Source organism: Pseudozyma hubeiensis (assembly GCF_000403515.1).
Source record: "Pseudozyma hubeiensis SY62 DNA, scaffold: PHS52, whole genome shotgun sequence".
NCBI lineage: Eukaryota > Fungi > Basidiomycota > Ustilaginomycetes > Ustilaginales > Ustilaginaceae > Pseudozyma > Pseudozyma hubeiensis.
The window spans coordinates 226,617-254,192 of record NW_012133834.1 but is presented as its reverse complement, the minus strand read 5'-3'; the positions used below and the strand labels follow the sequence as shown (position 1 = coordinate 254,192).

At 56.1% G+C, this 27,576-nt stretch overlaps 13 protein-coding genes and 3 non-coding genes across 16 annotated transcripts; 8 read left to right on the top strand and 8 right to left on the bottom strand.

Moving 5' to 3' along the window:
• Nucleotides 1-654: 654 nt before the first annotated feature.
• PHSY_005681 (hypothetical protein) lies at nt 655-2,412 on the top strand (the record flags this gene model as incomplete). Its single annotated transcript, XM_012336289.1, has 1 exon — nt 655-2,412. The coding sequence occupies one exon, from the start codon at nt 655-657 to the stop codon at nt 2,410-2,412; it is 1,758 nt and encodes a 585-aa protein (XP_012191679.1).
• An 812-nt stretch (nt 2,413-3,224) lies between these two features.
• Nucleotides 3,225-4,689, top strand: PHSY_005680 (hypothetical protein; the record flags this gene model as incomplete). The annotated part of the gene is made up of 2 exons (XM_012336288.1): nt 3,225-3,734; nt 3,823-4,689. 2 exons carry the CDS (start codon nt 3,225-3,227, stop codon nt 4,687-4,689), a joined length of 1,377 nt encoding a protein of 458 aa, XP_012191678.1.
• A 334-nt stretch (nt 4,690-5,023) lies between these two features.
• Nucleotides 5,024-5,275, bottom strand: PHSY_005679 (riboflavin kinase; the record flags this gene model as incomplete). The annotated part of the gene is made up of 1 exon (XM_012336287.1): nt 5,024-5,275. One exon carries the CDS (start codon nt 5,273-5,275, stop codon nt 5,024-5,026), a length of 252 nt encoding a protein of 83 aa, XP_012191677.1.
• A 226-nt stretch (nt 5,276-5,501) lies between these two features.
• On the bottom strand, nt 5,502-6,451 carry PHSY_005678 (hypothetical protein; the record flags this gene model as incomplete). Its single annotated transcript, XM_012336286.1, has 2 exons — nt 5,502-5,675; nt 5,768-6,451. The coding sequence occupies 2 exons, from the start codon at nt 6,449-6,451 to the stop codon at nt 5,502-5,504; spliced, it is 858 nt and encodes a 285-aa protein (XP_012191676.1).
• Nucleotides 6,452-7,133: 682 nt separating this feature from the next.
• On the bottom strand, nt 7,134-7,713 carry PHSY_005677 (2-5A-dependent ribonuclease; the record flags this gene model as incomplete). Its single annotated transcript, XM_012336285.1, has 2 exons — nt 7,134-7,290; nt 7,520-7,713. The coding sequence occupies 2 exons, from the start codon at nt 7,711-7,713 to the stop codon at nt 7,134-7,136; spliced, it is 351 nt and encodes a 116-aa protein (XP_012191675.1).
• A 560-nt stretch (nt 7,714-8,273) lies between these two features.
• On the bottom strand, nt 8,274-8,660 carry PHSY_005676 (hypothetical protein; the record flags this gene model as incomplete). The annotated part of the gene is made up of 1 exon (XM_012336284.1): nt 8,274-8,660. One exon carries the CDS (start codon nt 8,658-8,660, stop codon nt 8,274-8,276), a length of 387 nt encoding a protein of 128 aa, XP_012191674.1.
• Nucleotides 8,661-9,039: 379 nt separating this feature from the next.
• On the top strand, nt 9,040-10,737 carry PHSY_005675 (threonine synthase; the record flags this gene model as incomplete). The annotated part of the gene is made up of 1 exon (XM_012336283.1): nt 9,040-10,737. One exon carries the CDS (start codon nt 9,040-9,042, stop codon nt 10,735-10,737), a length of 1,698 nt encoding a protein of 565 aa, XP_012191673.1.
• Nucleotides 10,738-11,003: 266 nt separating this feature from the next.
• Nucleotides 11,004-11,246, top strand: PHSY_005674 (p-type copper ATPase; the record flags this gene model as incomplete). Its single annotated transcript, XM_012336282.1, has 1 exon — nt 11,004-11,246. The coding sequence occupies one exon, from the start codon at nt 11,004-11,006 to the stop codon at nt 11,244-11,246; it is 243 nt and encodes an 80-aa protein (XP_012191672.1).
• A 520-nt stretch (nt 11,247-11,766) lies between these two features.
• Nucleotides 11,767-15,033, bottom strand: PHSY_005673 (hypothetical protein; the record flags this gene model as incomplete). Its single annotated transcript, XM_012336281.1, has 2 exons — nt 11,767-14,505; nt 14,590-15,033. The coding sequence occupies 2 exons, from the start codon at nt 15,031-15,033 to the stop codon at nt 11,767-11,769; spliced, it is 3,183 nt and encodes a 1,060-aa protein (XP_012191671.1).
• A 1,302-nt stretch (nt 15,034-16,335) lies between these two features.
• On the top strand, nt 16,336-17,805 carry PHSY_005672 (hypothetical protein; the record flags this gene model as incomplete). Its single annotated transcript, XM_012336280.1, has 1 exon — nt 16,336-17,805. One exon carries the CDS (start codon nt 16,336-16,338, stop codon nt 17,803-17,805), a length of 1,470 nt encoding a protein of 489 aa, XP_012191670.1.
• Nucleotides 17,806-18,129: 324 nt separating this feature from the next.
• Nucleotides 18,130-18,235, top strand: PHSY_007649. The gene has a single exon. It is a non-coding gene; the product is annotated as a tRNA-Lys (tRNA).
• A 364-nt stretch (nt 18,236-18,599) lies between these two features.
• PHSY_005671 (hypothetical protein) lies at nt 18,600-20,928 on the top strand (the record flags this gene model as incomplete). Its single annotated transcript, XM_012336279.1, has 2 exons — nt 18,600-20,726; nt 20,833-20,928. The coding sequence occupies 2 exons, from the start codon at nt 18,600-18,602 to the stop codon at nt 20,926-20,928; spliced, it is 2,223 nt and encodes a 740-aa protein (XP_012191669.1).
• Nucleotides 20,929-20,977: 49 nt separating this feature from the next.
• On the bottom strand, nt 20,978-21,080 carry PHSY_007648. The gene has a single exon. It is a non-coding gene; the product is annotated as a tRNA-Val (tRNA).
• A 348-nt stretch (nt 21,081-21,428) lies between these two features.
• PHSY_007647 lies at nt 21,429-21,541 on the bottom strand. The gene has a single exon. It is a non-coding gene; the product is annotated as a tRNA-Lys (tRNA).
• A 459-nt stretch (nt 21,542-22,000) lies between these two features.
• On the bottom strand, nt 22,001-22,990 carry PHSY_005670 (hypothetical protein; the record flags this gene model as incomplete). The annotated part of the gene is made up of 4 exons (XM_012336278.1): nt 22,001-22,189; nt 22,302-22,402; nt 22,578-22,659; nt 22,802-22,990. 4 exons carry the CDS (start codon nt 22,988-22,990, stop codon nt 22,001-22,003), a joined length of 561 nt encoding a protein of 186 aa, XP_012191668.1.
• A 623-nt stretch (nt 22,991-23,613) lies between these two features.
• PHSY_005669 (cleavage/polyadenylation specificity factor) lies at nt 23,614-27,282 on the top strand (the record flags this gene model as incomplete). The annotated part of the gene is made up of 1 exon (XM_012336277.1): nt 23,614-27,282. The coding sequence occupies one exon, from the start codon at nt 23,614-23,616 to the stop codon at nt 27,280-27,282; it is 3,669 nt and encodes a 1,222-aa protein (XP_012191667.1).
• Between the last annotated feature and the right edge of the window lie 294 nt (nt 27,283-27,576).

Here is a 27,576-nt window from a genome sequence, read left to right as displayed (position 1 = left end):
TCTGTCCATCATCACACGGATGTACAATAGCCTGCCTGTTCGGGCGCATGCTTCCGTGATGCGCTGAAATCGAGACCAATTTCCAATTCCAAAAAGGATCCTTCATGCACAGCAGCACACAGCGCCTTTGTCTCGCCTGCGGACGCCCGCCAGTCACTTGCTGTTTTGCCGGGTTGCAGCAGGCGCCAAAATTGCGGCACAGCACAGCGTGTCTTCCCCATGCGCTTGTCCGAGCCGGCTCAGAGCATTCATTGAGCGGCCAGATGCCGGGCGACGCAGTTTGTGTCGCTTCTTGAACAACCTCCAACCCTCGCTTCGGCCACCGATCTTTGTCCTACCTGTGAGGCTTCTACTCACGCCATCTCCACGGATCCATCACCCGTCACGTCGACCTTTCTTCCATAGCACTATTGTTGCGCCTCGCCCATACAAGTATCCTTGCTTCGACGCAACGAATTGTCTGGAGACTAACACTACATCTTGCTCAATCGACTCGACGGTCCGCTTCATACACTACTACAGCGCATGCGAAACCTCATGCTGGCCGCTTTGGTCGTTTCATACCGTTCCTGTCCACCTTGCTCGAGGGAGAGCCTCTCATGATCACAGGCAGCCGACACAGGACAGCAAGGATACCCCAGACCAGCTTCGCTCATGACTCAAGTCGACCGGGGCTCTGCAGCCCTTCCAGAGGCGCGCGGTCTTCATCTCGCCCGCGATCAGGGAGCGTCCGAGCTGTCGGATGTCTCATTTGCCTCGACGCTTACCGACGCTCAGGACTCTGACTTCACCACCACCTTGCAGTCCGAGGCATCGACTGCGAACTTGATCGACAATGGCGCCAAGCCTTCCTACTCTTCCTGGGCAGACGCGGAACATAGCTTCGACCAGCCGAATAGCTCCGTCAGAAGCGTCGGCACCTCGATCCCTGCATCGCACAGGGGAAAACAACCTAGCAATGGGCATTACGTCGATCTCGAACATCCGAAGCTCAGCACAATCGACGAGACATCCGCAGCAAGCGCCTCCTCGTACAAGAATCTAGATTTGTACAATTCATCTGCCAACGGCTATGTCCAGTACGACGCTGCTGATCGACATCAGACACGCAGCCGTCAAGACTCGCACGACTCTGATGAGGCACCTTACACCACATCTACTTATCCGCCAACCAGCGAAGAGGATTCGGAAGCCAAGCGCGTCCAGCAGAATCTGGAGCGCTGGGCCGCCGAAGAGCGTCAAAGACGCAAAGCGCAACGTACCTCCAAGATCATCTCGAATCGCAACTCGACCGTCGCAACAGGCACCAGCTTGACCCATCGATTGTCGATGCTCCGCTCATCCGGCTTCACTGCCCATACGCACAACAGATTGGGATCCGGGCCCTCCTCTGAGAGACTCGCTGACGCCGCTAGCGCGAGTCCAAGCATGCCTTACCATGCTACGCTAGGAGATCGACGAAGAGATGCTTCAGCGCGCAGAGAGTCTGGCGCCTCGTCGACAAGCGGCGGAGGAGGAGGAGGTGCAGCGCGAGGATTGCATCGGCCTGCGAGTCCTTCCTCCTTCGAAAGCTCACATTCGCACGGCTCTCTGGTATCGGACGATCAGCGACCCAACAAGGAGTTGCCGCAGATCGGCTCTCGCGTGTCCTCTGCGACCCACGGTAGAAATGTCAGCGGCGATAGTGCAGGCTCGTCCCGCGATTACGCTCACCGCGCAAACGGCGGCGTCCGCGACCCATTCCGTGACCCATCCGAAGGCGTCACCGCTGAGTCCTCGAATCCGACTTCTCACAAACGCTCGTCCCTCAAGCCGACGCCAACAGCGTTGCGACCCATCGTGACTGTCGGGCGAGCTTCGAGCATTCAGCGGCAAGCGCTGGAAGCTTCGCACGCCAACAGCAAGGGAAAGGGAAAGGGGCGGTCTATGCCGACCATTGTCGCCACAGACACGGAAGCTGAAGCTGAAAGCGAGGATCACGAATTTGACTCGAGGTATGCGGGCGACAACCCTTTCGCATCGAACCAGGACCATCAAAAGCGCACGAGGACCACGTCGACCACGATCCATCAGGGCGGCTTGGACGAGGAGGTAGCCATGGGAATGAGCGGCAGAGGCAAGGGCCTGGACGCTAACGGAGATCTGGGCGAGAGCAGTCTCGACGCGGGCAGCGCACCGCGTCCGCCACCCACGCGCACGTCGACAAGCAGTTCCAAGTTCAGAGAGCTCGGCATCACCGAGGGGGACGACTGGATAGACACGTTAGGGCAGAGCATGGGTCGACCACGCAGAGCCATGCGCGTTTCCCGGCAGGCAGCATCTGACGACGATACGGACGGGGCTCGCAAGCCGTGGTGGACAGAGTTGCTTTGTGGCTGCAACCGGGATCTAGACGACGATGAACAGGTATGATTTCCAAGCGATTAGCTACACTCAGTATCGCCGTACGACGCCGACAAGCCTATACTAACATCTTTGCACTTTGTCTTTCGGCGAATCTCAACTTCCCATGACAGGCTGGAAGAACGAACCCCATGGAGTAGTCCTTACCCTGCTCCGCTCACCAACGATACTCTTTGCAATACACGCACACGTCGTCATCTTCTCACGAACACGCCAGTCTGTGATCTCGGATGAGTCCTCCATGCGCACAGGCAAAGGCGCGCCACATCTCATTTCGAAAAATGTCCTTGCCTGATCGTCACTCGTTACGCCCAACACCTCAGCATGTAGAAATCGGAAAGGGGCCGAAGCCGCGCCGTAGCGGGAACGACACATGCGCTGCGCCTAGGCAGTGGCGCAGTGTGATCTTGTCACAAGGCAAATCCGCAGCGCTCTGACGCGTCAATTTCACGCGCTGCACGCCGTGAGGCAGCAAAGTCAGCATCGGCAGCAGGAGGATCAACGATGAGGCAAAGGATACGAGGACCAGCCCAGTGTTGTGCATTGACCAGCCAAGACGGATCCTCCGCCGTAGCCGACGAGTGACTTGCCGCGAACAAGAACAATTGGCGCCTTGTCACATGTGGCGCCTCTGCTCTCGCTCTGGGCAGCATTAGAGCAGACGCTTGGCTGGGACAAGGAAGAAAGCATCGAACGGCATGTGGAATCTGCCCGCTCTGCTCCGAAGAGTCAAAGGATCAATATAAAGGAGATCTATACCCCCATGATTGGACTAGGCTCCTTGCATCGACACAGCGCCTCTCACATCCCCATAAGCAGCCATGGTGCGATCGACGCAGTCATCGCCAGCACCTCCCTCCACCTCACCCCAGCGCACCAATCCTCGCCGCCTCTCTCGTCGGATCGCCAGCTCCGACAGTGTAAGCGGAGATGACGACGAACAGCTTCTCAGCTCCCCCGATAAGTCCCGCCAGCTGCCGCATCGTACACCCCGTTTTGCATCGGTCTCGGCAGACTCGGACGAGGACATGCACTACGACATGCATTCTATCGATTCAGATGGCTCTGTTGTAACCGAAGACGAAATTTATCTCTTGGAGCTTGCCTCGGCAACCCAAATCGAAAAGTCTTCACTCAGCCAGCAGCTTCGTGCTGCTGGCGACAACAAGGCCAAGATCTATGTGCAGCTTCTTGATCCTGTCAAACGTCACGACATGCTCTCGAAGCAGTTTCATGACTTTGTTCCTCATAGCCTTCGGCAGACGCTCGAAGTTCCTAAGAGAGTCGGCAAGGACTTCAATAAGAGCAGGTCACAGAGATTCATCGCCATGGTAAGTTTGTTTGCTCCCCGAGTGCTTGATGTTGGCCAACGCGCTCATTCCCATATCTTGTCTTCAGTATAATCTGTATCTCTCCGAGGTTCACAAGCCCAAGGAGGTCGACAACGACGCTCTGCTTGAGGCCTTCGAGAAGTTTCTCGCCGACCTCATGGACTGCTTCGACCATCCACACGAGGTGATCGGATGGAATCCTTTTGCCGCATTTGCCGAATTTGTCCAAGCTGGCGCCGCTCATCGTTCCCCTTCCGTACTCCAAAGCTGCTCGCGCCTCACTCTTGGCCTCGAATGGGATCGCCTCAGCGACGAGGACAAAAAGCGCATCGGCTACAAATTTTTGTTCGACCTCAAAGAACTTCATTACGACCGGATGTGCAAAGTCAACGAGATTCTTGCGGCTTGGGACGACAAGTTCCGCAGGTCTTCAACCTGCAACACCTGCAATTCGGACCCCTGGGAAGTATTTTTGCTCACAACAGTCATTGCGATGTTGAAGGAGGGTACGAAATACGTTGACATCGAGACGGCGTCTGACACGTCGTCGGAGGCAGACAGCAATAGTGATGACGAGGACGAGGACATGGACGGCGACGACAATCATGATCAAGACTCCACCGACTCGGAGTACAGCAATGACGACGCAGCCGGCCTCCTCGACGTCTGCGCTCCCCGCCTCGAACCAATCGATGATACGCAAGAACCTCGCCAGTCGTTTGTTCGCAACTACGGCCCTAATGCGTATATTCTTCGCATCGTGTCCATCGACCAGCTCGGATGCGTGGCGTTTGATCGCTCGCCGTTCAAAGTCTGCCCAAGCTGCGGATACCGCTTCGACGGGCACGATGCCGATAGAGGCTGTCCTTTCTATCAGGATCTGGACCGCGCATTCACCAAAGCCCGGGAGCAGATCTCCGAGATCCCAGAGATGATTCATATGCCCACTGAGTGATGGTGGTCGATGACTCAATCACGTAGTAGTATCATCCTCTCATCAATGGCAATCATTTTCTTCCAGTCGAGATGGTCTGTGTAGCACTCCATTCCTAAGATGGCCCAAGTCGAAACTGAAGGTAAAGTCTCAACCAGGCGCAAGTCGTCACACACCTTGTCGCATAAAATACCATAAGAATTTGCATAGTGACAACGTCGTGCTGTGGGACCAGCACGAGAAAACCCAAGAGAGATAGGTGACTAAGTACAATAAGTGTACAAGACCGAATAGTGGTGGTAAGGAAGGATAGAGACCAGAGCTACTACGAGTCGACGCGCGAGAAGATCGGATACTAGCGACCCAAGAATGGGTCTTGCGAGTAGTCCTGGTAGAGCGGACGCGCCAAAGAGTTGACTGTGACTCTCTTGTCCATCTCAATATCCTCGATCAAAGCCTCTGTCGTGCATAAGGCAGCGACGGTAACGGTGGCGGCGACGACGACGAAGATAGCGGCGGTGAGGATGAGAGCGGTTGGTGACGATGACAGAGTCGCCATGGTGATAACGGCGACCGTGACAGCGGCGGCGGGTGACAGTGGCGACATCAAATAGTGACGGTCGAGACGACATTGATGGTCACGATCCAAAAAAGGCAGTGGTGGTCGGTGATGACAGTGACAAGCATAGATCGTGGCACGGTGTCGGGGACGGATGACAGCGCGAGCGATTACGGGTGTCGATATATGATGGCGATGCGCGTGGGCGGCAAGCAACAGCGAGAATATGCAGGTGAACAAGAACAGTAGCGGAGCAAAGGGACGAGTGACACGGTCAGTCTGCTGCTGCACGCAAGGCTTGGCGTCGGATGGTCGCTGCCTTGTGTCTGTGGTTGAGAAACTTACCCATTGAATCGTAGTTGTACTCGGGACGGACATAGCCGAGGACGACGACGCGGATCTCGAGACCGTAAAAGTCGGATGCAAAGTCGTGTAGGATGTGCACCTCCTGTCGGGGAGTAGATGTAGCGAACGCCGTCAAAAGGTCAGTTTCGAAAAGAGTTTCCAACGACGCCAGTGAGAAATCAGTCGTGTACTTACGGCAGTCTTGTGAGTGTTCTTGTAGAATGGATTCCAGCCGACACTCATGACCATGGGGTAGACCTGGGAGTCTTCGCGTTCGAGGTGGACACGCTTTGTCTTCTTGCTTCGAACGGATGTCAACGTACTTGTGGAGGAAGTGGATGCAGAGGTGCCATGCGCGGAGGCGGCGCCATTGCTGAGCAGCTCTTGGCGGCTGACGTCCCATTCCTTGTCAGGCCTGGAGGGTGCTGCTTCGAGGACCGACGCCGGGCTGGGCTGACCGCGGCTGCCGTTGCGAGATCGCGGGAGTTGACTGTCGAGAAAGCCTTGTCCGCCCTCGCCGATGGGGCTTGCGCCGAGAACCACCTCGTCGTCTTCGTCGTCAATGTTTGCAGTCGAGACTGTGAGCTCATTGTCTTCCGAGTCGGTGAGAGTGGGATCGTCGGGATCTTGAGGCAATACACGAGCGAAGCCAAAGTAGACGCCGGTACGCGTGAGAGAGGAGCCTGGGCCTACCACTCTGGCAGGAAGATTGGCTGTGGGGCAACCGAGATCTTTGGATCCACGGCCAAAGCCCTTTTCGACCTTGCCGCGAAGGTAGATGGGGTAAGGTCGCTCTGGTGCATGAGGGCCGCACACCTCTGGACGACGGTTGGGGGAAGTGGGCGACTTGAGCGACTGTGCTTCTGCCGAGTCGGGCATTGTGGGAGCGTACGGAGGTAGTCCAAGCCGATGATCCAGAGATCGTCAAGCGGGAGCGGTAGTACGTCGTGCGCGGACAAGCAGGAACGCTGAGAGATTGAGTGCTGCGATGGCGCACAGATTCAAGAGCTGAGCGTGACACGGGCAGCGGCTGGTATGAAAGTGGTGATGGCGAGATGGGCGGGTGAATGCGGTGTAGCGATGAGAGTGAACGTGTGCTCGATGGGTGGTGCGAGGCTGCAGGGTAGTGAGTCAGCGGTAAGACGAGAAAGACGGAGAGACTATGGTGTGCCGGTGTACTGGCAAGTGCGAGCTGGGATGAGGTGGTACGAGGATGATCTTGAAGACAACAGCAGCAAGAAGTGTCGGGTTCAAGAGATATGCTGTGGATGAACGACAAGATGGAAGGCAGAGAAGGAACGAGAAGGTTGAAAAGAGTCGAATGCGGGCGCAAGCCTGTCAAAGCGCACAGTCGCCGCAAGAGACGGACTGCATTCAATCATTCATTCACTCGACTGCACTGCACTGCACTCTGGCTGAGCTGCGGCTGACTCGTGTGAGGGCCAAATGGAGGCGCCAAAAGTGTCACTTTTGTGTTCGATTATTCCAAAGCTGAAACCTCGCTGAACGGTCTAAAAAATCACGATGTTGAGGGGGTTTAGGAATTCGTAAGTCCTCGAACTCAACATCCGCACAAAAATGAATCAATAAGATCCAGGTGGGGATAGCACAGGGGAGCAGCGCACACACGAATGCAGTCTGCTTCTCGACGAACCTGCTGTTCGCATTCTTCTATGCTTTCGTCCATGTCGTCGTCTGAGCCGTCGCTGTGGTCGTGTCTGCGCACATTTCATGTCGAGCAACAATGGCTTGTATACAGGCTTGCACAGCGCATGACTCGTGAGCGCTGCAAGCCGACACACTGCCATTCTTCGCCAAGCGTACACAGGCAAAGACGGCGTGCTGGAAGGTCACCGAACCGCAGGCAACACGCTGAAACACAAAGGAGTCATAGACGGTCTGCCGCCCTTGCTCGTCTCCCTCTGGGATTGTCCCGAGACGACACACGGATCGATCCGAACCGATGCTATCGGTGCAGTAGATACAGTACTACAGGAGGCTTCCCGATGTGGAAAGGGTGTGAGGTTCTGGGCTATAGAAGCGACGCTAGGCACAGCCACCGTTGTGGGGCTGCACGCGTCTGCTTCTTCGGCCTCAACGAGGGTGCCGTCCATGTGGGCACAGGCACGCTTCTGCTGCATCAGCCGACCTGGGCACCCAACCTGAGTGCGATCTCCGCACACATTTGAAACCCGGTTCGGATTGGCTGGACACGGCGACGCTGGGGATCCGATGAAAGCACACGCTAGGTTAATTTACCGTGATCTTCGATTGCCGAGCGACTTGCCTCGGCCCTGGGCTCTAAGCGATAGCCAGGCGAGACGCGCACATGCATCGTGGGACCATCCTAAGTCACCTCGACTCTGCATGTCGCAATATGACCAAGACTGGCCCAGCAATTGTTCGTCAACGTAGGTGTGTCTAGCCGATGGCCCGCTTGCCAGAGCTCGCGAGTGCTTTCATCGTTCGCACATCGACGTGGGCGGCGGGCATCATCACATGGGCACAATAGAACAGGTGCACGATTCGGGATCGACAGGCTGAGTTGCTATCGGAGCTTGGTTTCCGTTTCAGAAATTCGAATCAGGCCTTGGCATGTACAGGTGCTCCTCGACAATCGTGCCACGAGCGTGCCTTGTTTTGCAGCCAGGCGTGATCTGACCGGTCCGTCCGTCCTCGAATTCCTTCGGAACAGCCGATTTCACAGGAAGGCGAGCATCATGAGTATGCAGCACTTTGCTGTCTCCTGTGTCACCTGGTCTGCGATGCGCTTCGCGAGGTACAGTGTACGCAAGCCTTGGGCATTTATCCGTGATTGGATGGTCACCGAGGCGCACATGCTCGACCGTGCCTGTCGTTTCCTTCCCGACGCGCATTGATGCTGTAACCCACTGATATCCGGCGTGGGCATAGCTTCCATCACTGTCGAGAACCTAGCCAGCAAGGGTGTGCCTTTCGAATCCGCAGCAAGGATTGGGCATCGCGCTGCATTCCGTCTTTGTGCTGCGTTGGTCGACCGATAAGGTGTGCGATCAGAGTCAGAGAGGGCTTCTCTGCTCGACGACCAGCATCGATGACGGTCAAGCATTCCAGCTGATCCCGTCGGCACAGCCTCGGCGTCTTGATTCAACTTGGCGGCTCGCACCACCAGCTGCGAGATGTGAAACCCGACGTGAACAGCAGCGGCGACTTTTTCCGAGCCCTATTTTCACAACGAGGCATTTTCGATCGGCCAGATCATTCCCGATGAGTTGCAATCTCAATTGAGCCACATCACGTGCGGGAGAATCCTCTAATCTGTCTGGATCAAGAAGAAATGGGGTCGGCATCTTGGCAGGTGACTCACAGAACAGCTTCATGCACCAAAAAACGTGCTCGGCCACACTGCGATCCACTGAACTCCACCTTCTTTGTCCAACACCGACACCAACACTTGGAACACATCATCCTCAACCTCGTCGCGAATCATGAAGTACCTCAGCACAAGAGGTGGTCCCGAGCGACTCACCTTCGAGGAGGCCGTCCTCACCGGTCTCGCTCCCAATGGTGGTCTCTTTATCCCCGCACAGATCCCTCAGCTTCCCGCCAACTGGCAGACCGAATGGGCAAACCTCTCCTTCTCCGAGCTCTCGCATCGCGTCCTCTCCCTCTACATCCCAGAAGACCCATCACAGGGAGGCATTCCATCCGCTGACCTTCAGCAGGTGATCAACAAGTCGTACGCTACCTTCCGACACCAAGATACCACACCTCTCGTGCGTCTCGACGACAAGGAATGGTGTCTCGAACTCTGGCACGGTCCTACGTTCGCCTTTAAGGACGTGGCGCTTCAGCTCCTCGGCAACCTCTTCGAGTACTTCTTGCAGCGAAGGAACAAGGGCAAGCCAGCCGATCAGCGGGAGAAGCTCACCATCGTAGGCGCGACCAGCGGTGATACGGGCAGTGCCGCCATTCAGGGTGTGCGCTCCAAGGAGGACATCTCCATCTTCATCCTCTTCCCGGACGGACGTGTCAGTCCCATCCAGGAGGCGCAGATGACCACCGTGCTCGATGACAATGTCCACAACGTATCCGTACAGGGCACCTTCGACGATTGTCAGGACGTCGTCAAGGCGCTCTTCTCCGACGCCGAGTTCAACGCGAAGCACCGCTTGGGCGCAGTCAACTCGATCAACTGGGCTCGCATCCTCGCTCAGATCGTTTACTACTTCTCCGCATACTTTAGCTTCCGCAGGCAGCTCGGCTTGTCCGCTTCCGAACCTACACCCGAGCATCTCGAATTCGTCGTCCCTACAGGAAACTTTGGTGACATCCTCGCTGGCTTCTACGCCAAGCGTATGGGTCTTCCCGTCTCTCGCCTCGTGGTTGCTACCAACGAAAACGATATCTTGCAGCGATTCTGGGCTACAGGTCGATACGAAAAGTCCGGCGCCTCCACCGACTCGGCTTCTTCGTCTGCTCAGACCGAACCAGCACAAGGCTCTTCCGACGGTGCTCAACAGGGCGGCGTCCGAGCCACGCTTTCACCGGCGATGGACATCCTCGTCTCGTCCAACTTCGAACGTCTGCTCTGGTACATCGCCTACGAGTCCCAGGAGTCCTCTCACTCGTCTGCATCGGCGCAAGAACGCGAAGAAGCAGCCGGTGAACAACTCGCCTCCTGGATGTCCTCCCTCAAGACCTCGGGTAAGATGGAGGTCGACAAAGCGCAGCTCACCATCGCCCGTCGCGACTTTGCAGCCGAGCGGGTCTCGGATTCGGAAATCCGCGAAACCGTATTGCAGTACTTCACCCGCAAACCCACCTCTGCTTTCCCTGCCGGATCCTACCTCGTCGACCCGCATACAGCCGTCGGGCTCAAGGCTGCTGCCAACGTTGCCGACGGCGAAGCGCATCAGATCGTGCTGTCCACCGCTCATCCCGCCAAGTTCGCAGAGGCCGTCACTTCGAGTCTGGAAAAAGCGGGTGCCGAGTTTGATTTCCAGCGAGACGTATTGCCCAAGGAGATGGTCGGATTGCTCGAGAAGGAGAGGAGGGTCATCGGCGTCAAGCCAGAGGGCAAGCCGGGTGTCGAGGGACTGGTGACGGCGGTCAAGGCGGTGGTTGAGAAGCAGGCTGATGTGGTCAAGGCTCGTTCGTCGAGTGCCAACACTGCGAGTGTGTAGTAAATTTCCTCCATTCACGCATTTTCAAAGTCATGCATTGGTTTCACAGCAAGAACCGTCGACACTGGAGCTGCATGTGACTGTGATGCTTTTCTCAAAGTGAAGTACTCATCGCTACATCGACTTGAGAAGGGTGTGTGCGGGTCGAGGAGATCAATGTGTGAATTACGTAATCCCCCGAATCCTCTAACCGCAGCGGCCTGGAAAAAGAAAAAGTTGAGCGTTTTGGAAGAAAGCGAAAACCTGTCCAAAAAGCGTTCCTTCCGATGATTTGTTTCGTCCGTCCCCTCTTCTCCCCCATCATCTTCTTCGAACGTTGCGAATCATCTTCAATCATCATCTGGCCGTGCTATGGCAATTCGTATGGCAGCGTATCACTTGCTCAGCAGCGCCTGCTTGTGCACGACCTTTGTTCGGACAGTGTCGACACTCGATCCTTGATCGCCGCAACCTTCTCCTCGTACTTGACCAACTTGTGCTCCCAGCAGTACCAGCATTACCCAATCTGAACCATCGCATCATCATCCTGACCCCGTTCCCTCCTCGCCTCCTCCGCCTGAGCCCACGTCTACGTTTTCCGAACTCCTACTCGCCCTTACCCTCTCTCCCTCCTTCTTCTCCCTCCTCCGTCCTCTTGGCTCTTTCGAAGCCCCCTCAGTTTCGCCTCTCTCCGTTCTCGGAGATCGTAGGCGCGTAGCTTTGCGGGGTCAAAAAGTTATACTAAGCCTAGATCGAAAAGCAGCAATATTTAAGGTCGTGTATCGACTAGGTTATCATACCCATAGGTCAGACGCACACTACCCAATTGCTGTACATCCCTTCCTCTCGACCTCCCAGCTTTTCGCGAGCACGTCGCTCGAATCCGATCCCAAAAGGATTGCGCTGCGAAAGCAAACAGTTTAGCGAATCGTTCGGTAGGCAATGCAACTGCAAAACGATACAAAGGAAAAACGAGAGTGTTGTGTGATTCACCGTGAACGTGATGAACAAGCAAACAGGCCACGTCGCGACCAAGCAGGGCTTCTCTCTCTACCCGATACCATTGAACGTCATCGTAGCACCCGCACCCCCTCCAATCACACCCATCGCCTTGGCCACAGACCAGCCCTTTGCTTCCTCCTCCTTGCCTGCTGCTGCAGCCTCACCCCCGGTCGCGGTCGCACCTTCCACCGTCGCAGGTGTTCCCGCTTCCACCGCTGCCCCCGCACCTTCGGACACCATTGCCGGTCGTGCCGAACCCCAAGCTTGCGGGTTGGAGCGGAAGATCCTCGCTGTCGAACCAGTGCGGCTTCCCATTCCCATCCACGTACCGCGTACCAAACCCGAGCCCTGTCTCAGAGACGCTTCTCCGTTGACAGCCGTGCCTCGACCAACGTACGCCGCGCGAGTCGCACCACCTTCACCTGCACCGTTGCGAACCAAAGATGCTGTTCCGGCTTCAGTCTCAGAGGCGGTAGCAGCTCCCTGACCGAGCCTTGAGAGAGCACCGGCGCCAGCCTCGGCAGCCGCAACTCCCTCTGTCTCGGCAATAGCTGCTTCTGGGAACAGCAACGGCGTGCGCTTCTTGAGCATGGTTCGCTTCTTCAAAACGGGAGCGGCAGGAGCGTCTTCGCTGCTCCCGTCCGACGTCTGACCCCAGTTCGAGCCGCTGAGAGAGCCATCGGCGCTACCACCGCGCCACACTCCACCGTTGTTCGCGCTGGAGGCCAGCTCGGACCCACCAGCGAAGTTAGCAGGCGCCGCAGCAGCAGCCCACTTGACACTCGCAGGCGCACCAGTAGCCACCCCAGAACCCACACCGCCAATCGCATCCTGACCCGCAGTACCTGCTCCACCACCAGACACACCCCTCTGAGACTCGAGGTACTCAGTGTACAGGTCACCGCCAGGGATCATGGGACCCCGTGTGTTAGCGTTCGGCGTGACCAGTGGCACCGGCTTCTTTTTCTCCTTGTCTCCAACATATATGTTGCCTGCGAGGGTGCCGAGGAACATGGCTGTACCTCCAATGGATAGAGCGGTGCCGATTCCGGGGTTGCGCTTGGATAGCGATGGAGCGGGGCCGTCGTCGTGCAGATGCGGTTTGGCAGAGGTGACGTCTCGCTTTCTGAGAACGCTGCCGCTACCACCGGCGCCACTGCCCGAAGTCTGATACCCTGCCGCAGCATTCAGCGAGTCACTCAGGGAAGCAGTGCTTCCTTGCGATTGAGCGCCAGTACTACCAGCAGGCGTGAAGGCGCCACTCGAGCTTGGCGATGCGAATCCGGACCCCACCCCATCGCTGAAAGCCGGCGGGTAGCCACCCATCGTAGCACCATCCACACCAGGAAGAGGCTTGACCGGGATTGAAGCGAGCAAGTCGGCCTGCGAAGCTCCCCCAGCACCCGCACTTGGGTCCGCAGCAAGTTGACCACCATCTCCACCTCCTTGCATCTGCTGCTGCTTGGCCATCAGCTCTTGTTGTTTCTTTTCGGCCTCTTTCTTCTTCTTGTCCTTTTCCTCGTCTCGATCTGTTGGGAATTGCGTGGCAGACTGGGCGTAACCTAGAAGAGCACCGAACAGAGCCAGACCTCCTCCAGCGAGCCACTTGTTTCGCTTCTCGAGATGTGCGGTTCCGCGACGTCGCAGGACTGAGTCGTTGTCCAGCCCACTAGCGCTGGAATCAGTAACACCAGCAGGACCAGCGGCAGCAGCACCCGTGGAGGGTCGCGAGGCACCTCCCTGCATGGACTGAGTCGCTGTCTGTGTCGCAGCCTGCTTCGCAGCTTGCTGTTGCTCGAGCTGTGTCACGTACGTACCGTAACCTGGCATGGCATTCGTTGCAAGCTGGCCGGGCTGGTGACCCGGCACACCAACAGCGCCGTACGTTGGCGTATTATCCAGCTCCTTGAGAATGTCTCGATCGCGTGGGTTCGTCTGTCGCCACCTCGCGTGCGAAACTCCTTCGGCCAGCAACGGGATGATGCTACCTACGGTCACAGCTCCTGCGAACTTCGACCAAGGCCCACCAGAGAAGAAGAAGCGCTTGTCTAGCGTTGACGAAGATCCACTTTCGCTGTGGACGTCGTGTACGGCTCTTTTGCGGAGAACGGCGTGGGTCTGTCCTGACGAAAAGTCGACTGGAACCTGAGCTCGCAATTGGCTGGTGGCAGGAGCTGTCGGGACATCCACAGGGAATACGATACCGTCGACGTTTGGAGGTGTGGATGCAGCCGCGCTCGCCAGAGGAAATGTCGGTGGCGCTGCCGGGAGAGGCTGGTTCGGGAGGGCAGCTGCAGCACTAAAGGAGTCTTTTGGTTTCAGCACGTTGGGATCGTACGGATCGAAAGGAGGCTTGTCAACGTCTTCCTCCTTGTTTCTGATGGTCGAAGTGAAGCCAGGAGCAAGGGCAGCTCCCAGACCAGCTCCTACAATGCTGGAGACGATCCACCGCTTCGAAAGCCTGTCGTGTTGTGCTTCGCCTGCGATCTTATCCGCTAATCTGGCAGACGGAGTCGTTCCGCGCACAAGCCGCTTGCGGAAGTGCTGCACCTGCCCCTTGAGCTTGCTACGCTTTTGCTTTTGAAAACGACCCTTGTCCGGCTCATCTTCCGGCACAGGTAACAGGGTGTATTGCGAGCCGTCCCATCGTGCAGCCGTGTCGATGAGCGTAGGCGGCGTCGGTGGAGCCGAAAACTGGTCTGTCGCCAAAGCAGTCGTCTTGGCCGAAAAGATGAAATTGACCACGTTCATGACGGCAGCGGTGAGTCCGATGGCACTGCCGACTCTCTGTAACCAGACACATCCATAGCAGAAAATCAGGGTCAGTAATGACCTTCAGACGATGCCAGACTAAAAGACATATCCACTTACTGTGATAGCCGGGAACTTGGGAGGCGCTTTTCCGTACCTGGCCATGTGAATCGAGTCGACCACCTGTATCTCTTGCTGCCGCTGCCTTGCCTTATCGCGACGACCTTGTTCGATCCCGGAAACCTTGGCCTTCAGATCCGTCACGAGCTCTTCCTGCGGCAAGAGGCCAGAGACAGCCCTTTCAGCGTTGCGTGCTTCTTCAGCTGGCAGCTCGCGTGTGTGTAAGCGCTCCGCCACATCTTCGGGATGGCGGGTTTTCTCTCGAGGATAATTTTGGTGACGACGACGGCGATGGTGTTCGCCTTCGGTCCCGGGCTTTTCGTCTTTGCTGTTGCGACGCTTGAGCATCTGATCTTGTAGAGCATTTTGGGCGGAGGCAGGCGCAGCCTGAGCCGTGGAAGCTAGACAAATCAAGCAGAAGACGAGCAGCACCGCCGCTCGCATGATGAGTGACTATTGCCAGAAGCCTAGTAGATCGTGTCGAGGCCTGCCTCTTGACCGCCGATCGGTATTGCCTTCTGTCTTGTATGATGGAAGATTCTCGAGCTGACACTATTTCGACTCGAGAAGTGAAGTTGCAGGAAGCATTGCAAGATGTGGTGAGTCGCGACGAAGACCATGGCGACATGAGGGGCAATCGGCAGCAGCCGACACGCTGGGATACCTTCAGTCCTCCTGCAGACCGCAAAGCCGCCCTGAGGTTGCGCATATGAAGTGACGCAGCTGTGAAACTACCCACACCCAGACGAATTGGTGTGTGGCCCTGCCGTGAAGTCACTTTCGCTGGTCGTTCGGTGCTGCATCGCCCATCGGAGCAGATGAAGCGACTTCGACCTTCATTTCGCTACTTCGTCCTGCTTTCAACCTTGGATTTCACGATTGACTTCCAATTTCACTAATTCTAAACCACGACTCCTACACGAGCGGTGTCAACCCCGTCCTTTGACTGAAAGACTGAATGAACACGTCAAGAGTTGTTGAGGGTGCCAGTCTAGGAGCAGGGGTCGCTACGCATCGGCCGCGGTGGGCTGAGCTGCAGTGGGCTGTAGCAACCGGAATTGAATGTGCTGGAAGTGGGCACGATGAAGAGTGCGATGTTCGACTCGAGTATCATCCAGTAGGAGGCGTTCCGGGCTTGATTGGAAGGTCTCTGGCATCAAAATACAGTAGTGCTATTCTGCACGATCAAGCCACATCGATACAGTCACATTTGTGATCAGTGCCCCAGGAAACGGCGAAACTATCACTTTGCTTTTGATAGATCGCAGTGTCCACTCATCGTATGCCGATGATCTCGGCGATTTCGGCACAGCGCATCACGACTCGAACCCACATGAAAGGAGCCCATTTCAGCAGCATCGTGCTAGGTGTGTTGGCCGGAATGAGACTGAGTTTGGTTGTCCAGCCAAGCCGTACGCGTGCTCCGATTGTATATGAAATGGCCGTGCGAATTGAAAGTGGGACGTGCCTGTCGACAGTTGGGACTTGACTTTGCAGATCCATGTCCAGCACAAGAGACGGTGTTCCCGGTGCAAGGTGAGGCAGCCCACATCCTTGCCTCTCCAGACACGTTTTGTGGGCCTCGTAACGAGTTCGTCCGCACAAAGCTGAGTGCAGCCCGTTCTCACTTGCCTTGACAACACTGCACGCACGGCAATCGTTCGATCATCCATCACCATCGCTATTCCCCCTCCCCCTTTTCCTTTTCCGCTCCTTCGTCCACTGGATTGGCTTGCTATCGTCACGATGTTCAGATCGGTCAACTCCCTCAGCTTGGCGCTGGTCGCCTTTTGCATATTCGCCCTCTTTACATCGCAACGGGTGTCAGCACGTCTCTTGCCGTTCTCCGCTGGTCATTCTAACAGAGGTCTGCGAAGATCACTGTTGGCCAGAAGGGCCAGTGCAGATTGTGCGAATAGCAAAAGAACGTTGACGCCCTTCGTACAGAGTCAGATCAACGACCTATCGTCGACATCAGCCTTGCATGGTGGACAAAAAGAGGAGCGAAACACGGTTCTGCCCGATGGTCGGCAGGTCCATGTCGAGGTCAACTCGGATCGGAGTGGAACATCGCGATCGTGGTCTTGGTCGTGGTCGTCGCACTCTTCCTCATCCTCGTCCTCATCCTCGCATTCATCCACGTCTTCATCGTCTTCAAACAAGGACACAGATCAGACGTCGAAGAGCGCTGACGATGGCGATCTCCTCGCAGACCCTCAGGTCGACCAAGTTGAGCAGGCCACGACCAAAAGGCCCTCTCAACCATTCCCTCCAGTGATCCATACCGAAGTGACAAGTCACTCTTCGCAACGATCCAACTCGAGCAAGCACGACTCATCCACGACAACCACCAAAGACGGCAGAGTGACGAGCCACACCTCTAATTCCGAATCGAGCTCCTCCTCGTCCGAGTCATCCTACAGTCAGACTTCCACGGTGTACAACTACGTGGTCAATGGCAACGCTGAAAAGGCCAACAACGCTGCACCCTTTACCGATGCTCAAGTGCACTGGACACGACCACCGCCCTTGTTCCAGGCGTCCTTCTCGATCAATTCAGCTGTCGGGCACCCCATCGCTCGTCCTGCTCGCGCCGACATCTGCAACCGACGATTCCCCTTCTCCGACCAGCAGCACACGGCGATCGATCAGGATCATCGCTTCAACGTACCTTTCGCTGAAGCAGCTCTCGTCCCTACGTCCAAGATCGCTCTGGACTTGCACAACGCCGAGCGAGCACGCTATGGCCTCCAACCACTGCAGTGGAACGTGGAGCTGGCCAACATGGCGTCCTGCTGGGCTGACCTCAAAGCGTACGGACATTCCGAAGACCACTTTGCTGCTTCGGGTGAGAATATCGCCGTGGGTCTGGGTGATCCGTGCTACACCGATCCGATGGAAGGGATGAAGAACGCCGTCTACTCTTTCCTGGATGAAGATCGAAACTGGGCTACGAACCCGCACATGAGCGAGGACAATGGCCACTGGACGCAGATCGTGTGGAAGGAGACGCAATTTGTTGGATGCGCCGTCTCGCAGCGCAAGCATTTCATGCCTGAATCGATGCAGGAGGACAAGGCGTCGATGTACGTCGTCTGCGAATACTATCCTCCGGGAAACGTCGAGGGTCAGTTCGAGGTCATGGTGCCGGCCTCTGTTCGACCCATGCCGAGATTGCGTTCCAGCTGCTCGATCAACGAGAGACATGGCAGCTAAACTCGCCTGCTTCGGCTTGGCTCCTTCCCTAATATGCGGCTTCCGTCGGTGCTGCTCTTTTCCTCGACCTTGCTGCTTCATCTTGGGCTATACATGTTCCAGCTCCTGTTCGATTCCCACATTCCTTTCGTTCCGTGTCTATGAAATGGATGCCGGCATCCTTTCATTCAGATCAGTTCTGGCTTGCATCTCGTGCGAGTTTAGCTCAACCTGACTTGTGGTGAGAGGATGAGACGCCTAAATAGATGAGCTCACGGTGAGTGTCTCACCCAAAAACCATAATCTATGTACGCAATATTTGGCGACTTCATGCAACAAATTCTATCCCGGCTAGCTCAGTCGGTAGAGCGTCAGACTCTTATTCAAGGGTTTCCGAGTGTATGCTCGGATTTACATCTGAATGTCGTGGGTTCGAGCCCCACGTTGGGAGACTTTTTTTGCTCTGTGTGGTGTATGACGAGCGGGTCGCGTGAGGCTCTTCGGTCGCGCGTCATGAAACGAACAGATTATTATTTTCTTGGCCATGGACATTTTGAGGAAAGGTAAACTGTTGGACCCTGAATTGCGACCTGCAGCAGCATGTTCAGCCTTCGTGGCGGGCTGGATCCGGCTTCGGTCTTTCTTCGTTTGCTTGACGTGGCGTAGAAGTATCATCCGTACACCATCACAGCTCACACAGATGAGCTTCCAGGTCAGCCTCTTCTCGTCTCATTGACCACACCGATGCTCTGAGGTGAAAGAACCGTTCTGACCAAGGCACCGACGGAAGCCCTCGTCGGCGGCGATTCGCAAACATGCGTCCCTCTCCGGCCCTCCGTGGCATTCGTGGCATCTTCCCCTTGATACGATCGCTGGCGCCACAAGCAGTCTCTCCACCCTTCTCCCTCTCTTCCCTTCGAGGGCTTCGCCTCGCCATCGATGCTACCCTGCTGGTGCAACGGCTTCACTTTGCAGACGATCCACACGCGTCTCGCCACGTCATCGGTTTCTACAGGCTCATCACTTCGCTGCATCAGAACGGCGTCATGCCCATCATGGTGTTTGATCACCCGCAAAAGAGGCTCGCCCTCAAGGATCGCGAACAGGTCAAGAGGAGGCACAAGCGAGAACTCGATCGAATACGTAGTAGGCTCGAACATGAACGACGCGGTCGGCTCGTTGAACTTCAGTCCCACCTCGATGCGTTGTCGGAGTTGAGAGAGTCGGAACGGCGGCAGGTGGGGGAATTGTTGGATCGATGGAGGGCTCAATCGCAGCAGATAGTGTCGGAGGAGCAGCCGAGCGTGAAGAGGGAGGCATCCGTGGTGGCACCGTCAATACCAAAGACAGGCGTGGACGAACCGTTGGGGTGGATCGGATCTTCAAAGCCGGAGACCGTCGCCTACAGCATGCACACAAACTGGCTGCAGTTGGAGGAGAGTCTTCGCAGTGGAGGCGCTAGTCAGTCCAAGGGACAAAAGCTGCTCGCCGAAGCCGAGAAGCAGGTTTATCAGACCATCGCCGCCCAACTCCGATCGGGCGAAGCACCACAACCTCTGCCTTCACCCGAAACGCCAGACGACATCCCTCTCGCTGCAACACCAGAATTGACACCACCACCACCCTCATCCCACCCGCTTTCGTCGCTCAACGCAATGCACAACTCACTAACAAAAACCTATGACCGAGCCACCTCCCCCCTCTCCGCATCCATCTACCAAGACTGCGCCACCCTATCCTCCCTCATGTCCGTACCCGTGTTCTGGACCGGCGACGGCACGCGCACCGGTGGCGGCAGGATACACGAAGCCGAAGCGTATGCTGCATCGCTCGTTCGATCCGGGTTCGCCGATCTCGTTGCTAGCGAGGACAGCGATGTGCTGCTCTACGAAGCACCCCTCCTACGCGGTCTCATGGGAGGCGTGCGCACCGCGGAAGGATCTCGAGGAAAGCTCGAAGTCATCTGCGGTACTCGAGTACGCACTCGTCTCTTTCCCCGCGCTGATCTGGAGAAACTCGTCCACATCCATTCCACCATCCGACTCGATTCGACGGGCGACGCCGAGGCAGACTCGCTCTACGATCGACTCACCCGCTCGCTCATGCTCGACTTCGCGCTGCTCTGCGGAACCGACTTCAACCGTACCATCCCAGGAATCGGTCCGAAAACAGCCCTTCGACTGCTCAAGGAACACGGCAGCATCTCGACCATCCTGCGCCGCGAATCGAAAAAGTTTTCTCCGCCAGACGGTCTCTCGATTCGAGAGTACGAGACGGAACTTCGACATGCGAGAATGGTGTTCCTGCAACCGCCCAAGGTGAGGGCTGCAGCGAGGTCGATCTTGGGTAGTGCGGCGACGGAGGCTGCGACGAGGAGGGAGGGGTTGAGTGAGATTGTGGAGCGGGTGTTGTTCGGTGAGGATCGAAGTGAAGTGGAGGAAGCAGACATGGTGGAGAACGTCGATGATGCTTCAGTCGGAGTGGACACGGTAGTGAACACATACTGTACGGCAGAACCGGCGGTCGAGCAACAGGTGTCCAGCGTCGCCCCCGACCCAGAAGCCGTCGTTTCTGTTCCTCTCGAACCGGCTTCCACCACTTCAACCACCCCAATCACAACAGTGACGTACGACCGTCAACGGGTACACGATTTTCTCCGATCCCACGGCGTCTTCCGCCACCCCACTACGCATCCCGACTGGGCACTAGATACCCTCGACCACACCGAACCACGCGAACAGGAATGGCGTGACCTGCTCGACCTCGAACTCGGTCTCTCCAGCCCTCCCACTTCGCCACTAACCGCAGAAATGAATAGGATTCTGGAAATAGAAGATACAGATACAGAGGGAACGAGCGGGTTGGACATGGCCACGTTGGGAGCCGACTTTTTCGGCGAGCGGAAAGCTGTCGCCTGCTGGCAGCCGCACATGGAGCAACAGGTAAGGCAAGGGACCAACATTGCAAGACGTAATCATGTCGAGTCCTAACCAAGCAAGTATTTTACCCAAACATCGTCGCAGCTTCGTAGTTTGCCGTGTGTATCAGCTCGACAGTCGAGCAAAAGACATTGCTCCGCTACATAGCATGCTCCTGCAGCCGCTCAGTGAGAGAGAGAGCTTCCGAGTATGCGACGAACGCTGATGCGAAGAACAAAAAAGAATGCCGTCGATGTAGATGCAAACAAAAATAATGATTTCTGCCGGGTTCGAACCGGCGACCTCCTCCGTAAGCCCTAACGATCTGAATGATCAGAATTGTTAAGGAGACGCGCTAACCAACTGCGCCAAGAAACCAATTATTGAGGCGTGATGAGCCAAATTGCAGCTATGTTTCTTCTTTACCAATTAGGCATCCTTGGACGTCAATCATGGCATCTGAGGTGCTCTTGGCCTTGTCGTTCATCGAGTCTGCAGATAACAGCGCATGGTGTGTCCTGTAACGGAGCACGGGCTCAGTACCTCTTGATCTAAGGCTACCGCGACAGTCTCGTGGAGACTTCATACTTATTTGGCTCTTCACCGTTGAGCAATCATGTCTAGCTTTGGATCCATGTCCTGAATTCTCGAAGTTCACCACGAAACGGACATGCGAAAGTCTCCCCAAGAGAAATCACGAACCAAAAAAAGTCGAAAAAATGAAGACTCCCAATAGGGGGCTCGAACCCCTGACATTCAGATGACAAGTCCGAGTATGGAAATTCTCGGAGACCTTTGTACGTAAAAGTCTGACGCTCTACCGACTGAGCTAATCGGGATGGAAGGTGTCTACTTTTGCCAGAAGGGTGATAGGAAGCGCATATATACAGCAAAACTGAATGAACAAAATTCCGATATGTCTGTTGCGATGATAGGCTCTTCTGCAGAACAATAGTGTCGACTTCAAAGCTGTGGGCGGGGTTGAGGCTGCCATGAGATCATTGCGCTCATAGAGATGCTCATCCTGCGTGCTTCTGCTTGAGCGAGGAGGAAGGAACAAGGTTGGGAGTAGGCTAGGTATCGCGCCCGGGCGCTTGGGCAGCTCAGCTTCTTGGCGGAATGGATAGGGCGCATTTCAGACATCCAAAGATGTTTCAGCGACGGCTCAACCGTCTGCGCTCTGTGTCTGTCTCACACATCCAGAGAGCGCATCCAATGTCGGAGCGAAGAGTGTATATTGCAGCAATCACGTTGGAAAAGGACAAAGACGATCAAGCACGGCTCGCTAACTGACCAGCTCAGGCCTTCTGCTGCTTCTGCTGGAGCTGAAGATTCCTGTGCAGCTCGGTCTTGACGTCGACGACCCTGTCGAGAAGCTTCTTGATGACCTCGTCGCGGTTCGATTCGAAGGCCTTGTTGAGCTCCTCGAGCTTCTGTTCGGTCTCTTTGTCTACGGTGGTTTGCGAGCTGCTAGTGGATCCCTCGTGCTGTTATGAGTATCGCATTGTGAGCAGGTCGAAGAGCGGTGTTGCAGAAAGCGATGGCGGTCAGTATCGTTCCTTGTGAAGGATGAAAAAGGAAAGCAGGTTGTCGACTCACCTCCTTCTGGAAATCGTTGAACTCCTTCTCCTTTTTGGACTTGAGCTGCTCGATCTCTTTTGAGGCTTCGCTGCGAGCGTCCTTGAGCTTCTGAGTTCGGTCTGTACGCCAAGGAGATATCGCAGGCGGAAGAAGGAAGCAAGGGAGGGCCGTCAGTATGTCAATCATGCAACCAGTCTTTTGCCAGACAGTTTTATAGCTGCATCCGGCCTCGTGATTATCACAAGAGTCTAGCAAGACCATCGTCTGCGTGCTGATATGCTGTGGGCTACTCACAAGTTCGAGCCTTCTGAACGATCTTGGCAGCCTCTTTCTCGGCCTCGAGGAGGGTCTGGATACCCTGTGATTGTTGTGCGGCCTACGGCGTAAAACGGCACATGAAGCGGATGAAAGATTGGGTGCAAAGAGATGTGTGAGCGTCGCTGGATCTGGAGTGCTGATTGCGCTAGATGCGCATGCGCTGATGTCGCCTGCGTCGGCGCATTCTTGTTGATGCTTACCATGCTGAAGGTGATTGCGAGTTGACGGATCGAATCGATGGTTGGTGCCAAGGAAGCTGAGCCGAAAGTGTGATGTCGGTGGAGGGCGATACCATCAGCCAGAGTGCCATTCACCAATTTCACCGATTGCGACTGTGCGAGATTGGAGTGCTGCGTCGCTGAGGGGCCGTTCGGCTCGTGGCTCTGCATCCGTGCACGCTTGCATTTGATCTGCACCGATCTTGGCCCGATCGGATAGGATATATGCCTTCTCACACAGACCAACCAAGCAAAATACGCGAAGCAGAAGAGTCGAAAAGGAAAGACAGCCAAAATGGCTGCAGGATGACTCTCTGAAACAGACTCAAGCCGGACGCCGGTTTGGTTCACACGAGCGACCCAAATTTATTCTTGCTGCTTCAACAGCATCTTGCACGCACCACCCTCCTTACCCTTCTCTCATCTCTACACAAACACATTCATTCGCTTCTTGTCAAGCTGATCGATCTTGGCGGCTCGTCTTGCTTTGCGCGCTGCAGTCCGCCGAACTCGGCTCACAGGGTTTCTGTCGATCCGAACATTGGACTTTACAAGCGAGACTACACCTCCGACCGTTCTCGGAGGCCTTCGCCCATTCGCTTCTCAGCCCATCTTAATCTCGACTCGCCATCCTCCGACACAAATGCTCTTTGCAGTCCAGATCAAGTGAAACGACTGTATTCGAGCTACGGTCTCGAGCTACTGGCCCGAAACCGCTCGTCCTACTCATCTGTTGGCTTCTGAATTGCGCGGCCTCTTAGCAGACAGACCTTCTCTGCAACCTGGCAGCAAACATGGCCGCGCCAGCCAACACCGACGCGCTGGGTCTGCTGAGCGCCGCGCTCAACTCTTCCGACAAGCACGATGAAGCTCGCCACCTCTCCGAGCTCTACAACCTCCTCAAAGTGCAGCCCGGCAACATTCCTATTCTACTTCCGTCCTTAATCTCTCTCTTGCCAAAAGCGAGTACATCACTACGAACATGGATCGCCCAGGTCATGGACCTCGCCTTCTGCCGTCCGGCCCTCTCGCAGGACACCAAAGCCACGCTCGCCGTGCACGCTCCCGAGGCTATCCTCTTGCTCATCAAGGATAGAGATCCGCGTCTCGCCAAAATTGCTGCTCAGTGCTTCGCCAGCATGTACCCCGTCTTGTTTCGACTCGTGTGCAACGATCGCGCCAAGTCCAACCTCTGGCAGACCGTGCAAGCCATCAAAGCGCAGGTCGTGCACCTCTTCGATCATGGCAGTCAAGGTGCCAAGCTCGCCGTCATCAAGTGCTATCAGCGAATCGTCCAGGCTCAGTCGCGCGGCTCCACGGATCCTCGTGCTCAGCTTCGGAACGACGTCAGCCTCAGCAGCGTTCCCACCTCGCACCCTTTCCTCAATGCAGCCAACCTAGAAGAAGAAGCCAACCGTCTTTTCGCGCAGATCGTCACTTTGATCTTCACCAGCGACACCACCGACCTCATCATGGCCTCAGTCAACTCGTTGGCCATTCTCGCAAAGGCACGTCCTCAGCTCGGCTCAGTCATCCTACGCGCCATGGCAACTTGGACTCCCGCCAGCCTCGGCAGTCTCTCACACACCCAAATACGCAACGTCGAAAAGACGGTTCGCGTCTTTTACCTTCACGTCAGACGCTTCCAGCTCGCAGGTCCCGAGGCTGCTTCCATCCAAAAAGCACTCGAGACACAGCAACGTCGTATGGAGGAGGCCGCCAAGGCCTACCAGGCACAAAAAGAGGCCGAAGCCAAGCGCAAACGCGAGCAGATCGACGAGGAACTCGAGAACTCCAAAAGGGTTAAGCTCGAACCCCAGCAACAAAACGCGCCCCCGGCTTCCACCTCAGAGCACAGCGATCCTGCAGCAGGCCAGGCTTTCCGTAATGCCTCGGTCAGGACGACAGGCGGCGTCGATCACAATCCCCTCGCTGCTTTCGATGTCAAAACCCTTCCTATTTCGCTAGTCATCGATCTCATCGTCGCAAATTTGCAAGCACTTTCGGATCAAGACCTCGAAGCTGCGATCGCCAATATGCGCGCCAACTTGCCACCAGATGCGTCCACAACGGCACCGCCACCACAACCTCCTTCTGCTCAGGCGCCACTGCCACCACCGCCACCTCCTCCTGGTCCTGCTCCCGGTCCACCCCCAGGGCCGCCGCCCATGGCCACGGGTGCGGTGCATACCAATGGCGAGCCATCTCTAGCGTACGTCAAAGCAGAGCCAACAGGCGAGGATGGCGTAGCGATGGACTCTGCTGAGGATTCGGTACCAGATCCGCTCCAGATGGACATTGCAGAGGAAGACCTCGAAGCATTGGAAGCGAGCGGTCGCGAAAGAGATGCTCGACGTGGCGCAGAGGAAGCAGAGGATGAGGAGGAGGAAGAGGAAATCTCACAGGCAGTCATCGAAAACTTTGCACTCGCGCCGCCAGAGTACCTTTCCCTCGCCGAATCCGACTCACTCATCAAAGAAACCATTGCGAGGATATGCGACTTTGGCTCGACCGCGTCCTCCGCGCTTGCTGCGAATCCAGCAGTTCAGTCCGAGTCCGGTTCTCAGGCGCTTTGGTCTTCCTTGGTCATCCGTCTCGCAACGCGTGGCCTCGCTGAGCCTTCTTCCTCCGGATCTGAGTCATCACCTCAGGCCGATACCAAGGTCGTAGGCGGCGTGGAGCCGACACGAACGCTCTCCGCACAAGCTGATATCATTCGCGCCTTGATGCTCGAGTTTACCAAAGCCGACTTCACTCGTCGAACACGATTTGCCGTCACGTGGATGGCCGAGGAGTGGTTCTGCGACCGAGTGCACCGAAAGCAAGCCGCATCTGCCGGCGTCGAGAGCAAGGACCAGTACCCGATATGGCTCGAGAAGCTCGTCCGGGCGTGGATCCCGACCATCGATGCCAAGGACCGCTCCCTCGCCAAATTTCTCGCCGATCTGCCAGAAATCCCGCCTGCAGTCCTGGACCTTGTTGCGGCGCTCAGCAAGGACAAGGTCAGGATGGTGGCGGGCATGTCGACCTTGCAAGACATTTGCATTTCGCGCCCTGCGTTGCGGGATCAGTCGGCGGAGAAACTGCTGCAATTGACGAGGACAAGCGATCGAAGTACTCGAGCCAGAGCTATCATTGCGATCAAGCAGTGTGCTATTGCCAACGCCACCCTCGAGGCGACGATTCTCGCTTTCGCACGTAGCAATCTTGACGTGCTGATCGAGACGCCGCAACCTGCGGAGGCATCAGCGGAGGAGGACAAGAAGAATACGGAAGACACGACCGATGCAAACGGCGCCAACGGCACGATCAAAGCAGACGACGAGGCCACTCCGATCGATCTTGCACAAACCTCTGAAGAGGACGCAGAAAAGCCCGAATCCACCCATCCCACGGACAGTGAGGACGTGTTGCGCTTCGTAGAGCTCCCCTTCTCGCTTTGCACCAAGATCCCCGACATGCTCGACGAGATCTTCCTCGCCTACCCGCGCACCCCCGCATTTGTCCAATCCGCGATCGAGACGCACATCGTCCAACTCATTCGAGCACTCGGCCCTTCGCATCCACGGCTCCTCACGCTGCTCCGCAACTTTCCCGATGGCGCCGATTCGCTCGCCTTGTGCATCCTCAAGACTCTCACGGAGAAGACGCGAACACCGGCGATTGTCGAGTTGGTCAAGGAGTTGGTGGATACACGAGATGTGGATCCCCGCTTCCTGGTGCCGATCATGGCGGATCTGGATAAAGCCGAGATTATGAAGAGGTTGCCGAGGGTAGTGACGATTCTGGCGTCGAGGGCGCCGGAGGACAGGGCGTTGATCAAGTCGGTGTTTCAAAGTATCGTTCAGATGCCACCTCAAGGATTTGGATCGGTATCTTCCAATCTTCCACGCGTACGGTCTACCGAGCTTTTGACACCGGTCGAGCTCATGGGTTTGCTTCATAATTCCGAACGAGAGATAGGGCTCAAAAACACGGTCGCAGCGATTCAAATTTGCTTCTCGATGACCGACGTCTATCGTTCCGAGGTTCTAGCAGCGGTGTTGAACCAAATCGCGGAGGAACCGACGCTGCCGATGCTCTTCATGCGAACGGTGATCATGGCGGTCTCGACGTACAAGAGTCTCTCTGGTTATGTTGCGAGGAATCTGCTGTCGAGGTTGATTACAAAGAAGATCTGGTTGAACGCGCCGTTGTGGGATGGATTCTTACTGTGCGCCAAGCAGACGGCTCCGAGTAGCTTCGGCGCATTGATACAGTTGCCGAGGGAACAGTTGAGGGAGGTCGTGGGGAGACAGCCGGAGTTGAGGACGGGACTGGTGGAGTATCTGACGGGCAAGGCGGGGGGTAATAGGGCAAGGTTGGCGAGTTTCATGGATATGTTGGGTCCGGAGCCGGAAGGTGCAGGGGCGGGGTCGGAGAGCAAGGATGGACAGGTGGAAGGAGAGGTCGCTTCTGCATGAGGAAATCTCGGAAGAAGGTCGTCTCTCGATAACACAACACTACCTCAATGAAACGCATCTTCAGTCCAGATTGACACGCATGAAAGAAAGTATGAGAATGTAGATTGCAGAGTCTGAGAGCAAGCGGTAGCTTCTGTTCTGCCGTGAGCAGGTACGGACGCAAGGTATTTGATCAGAGGCATGACCGACGTTGTGATACAGCCGAGTTCGTATCTGACGGAAAAGGCGCGGATGACGTAATCAACGAACAAAAGCACCGACCATCGTTTGCCACATCAACGTTGCCAACATGGA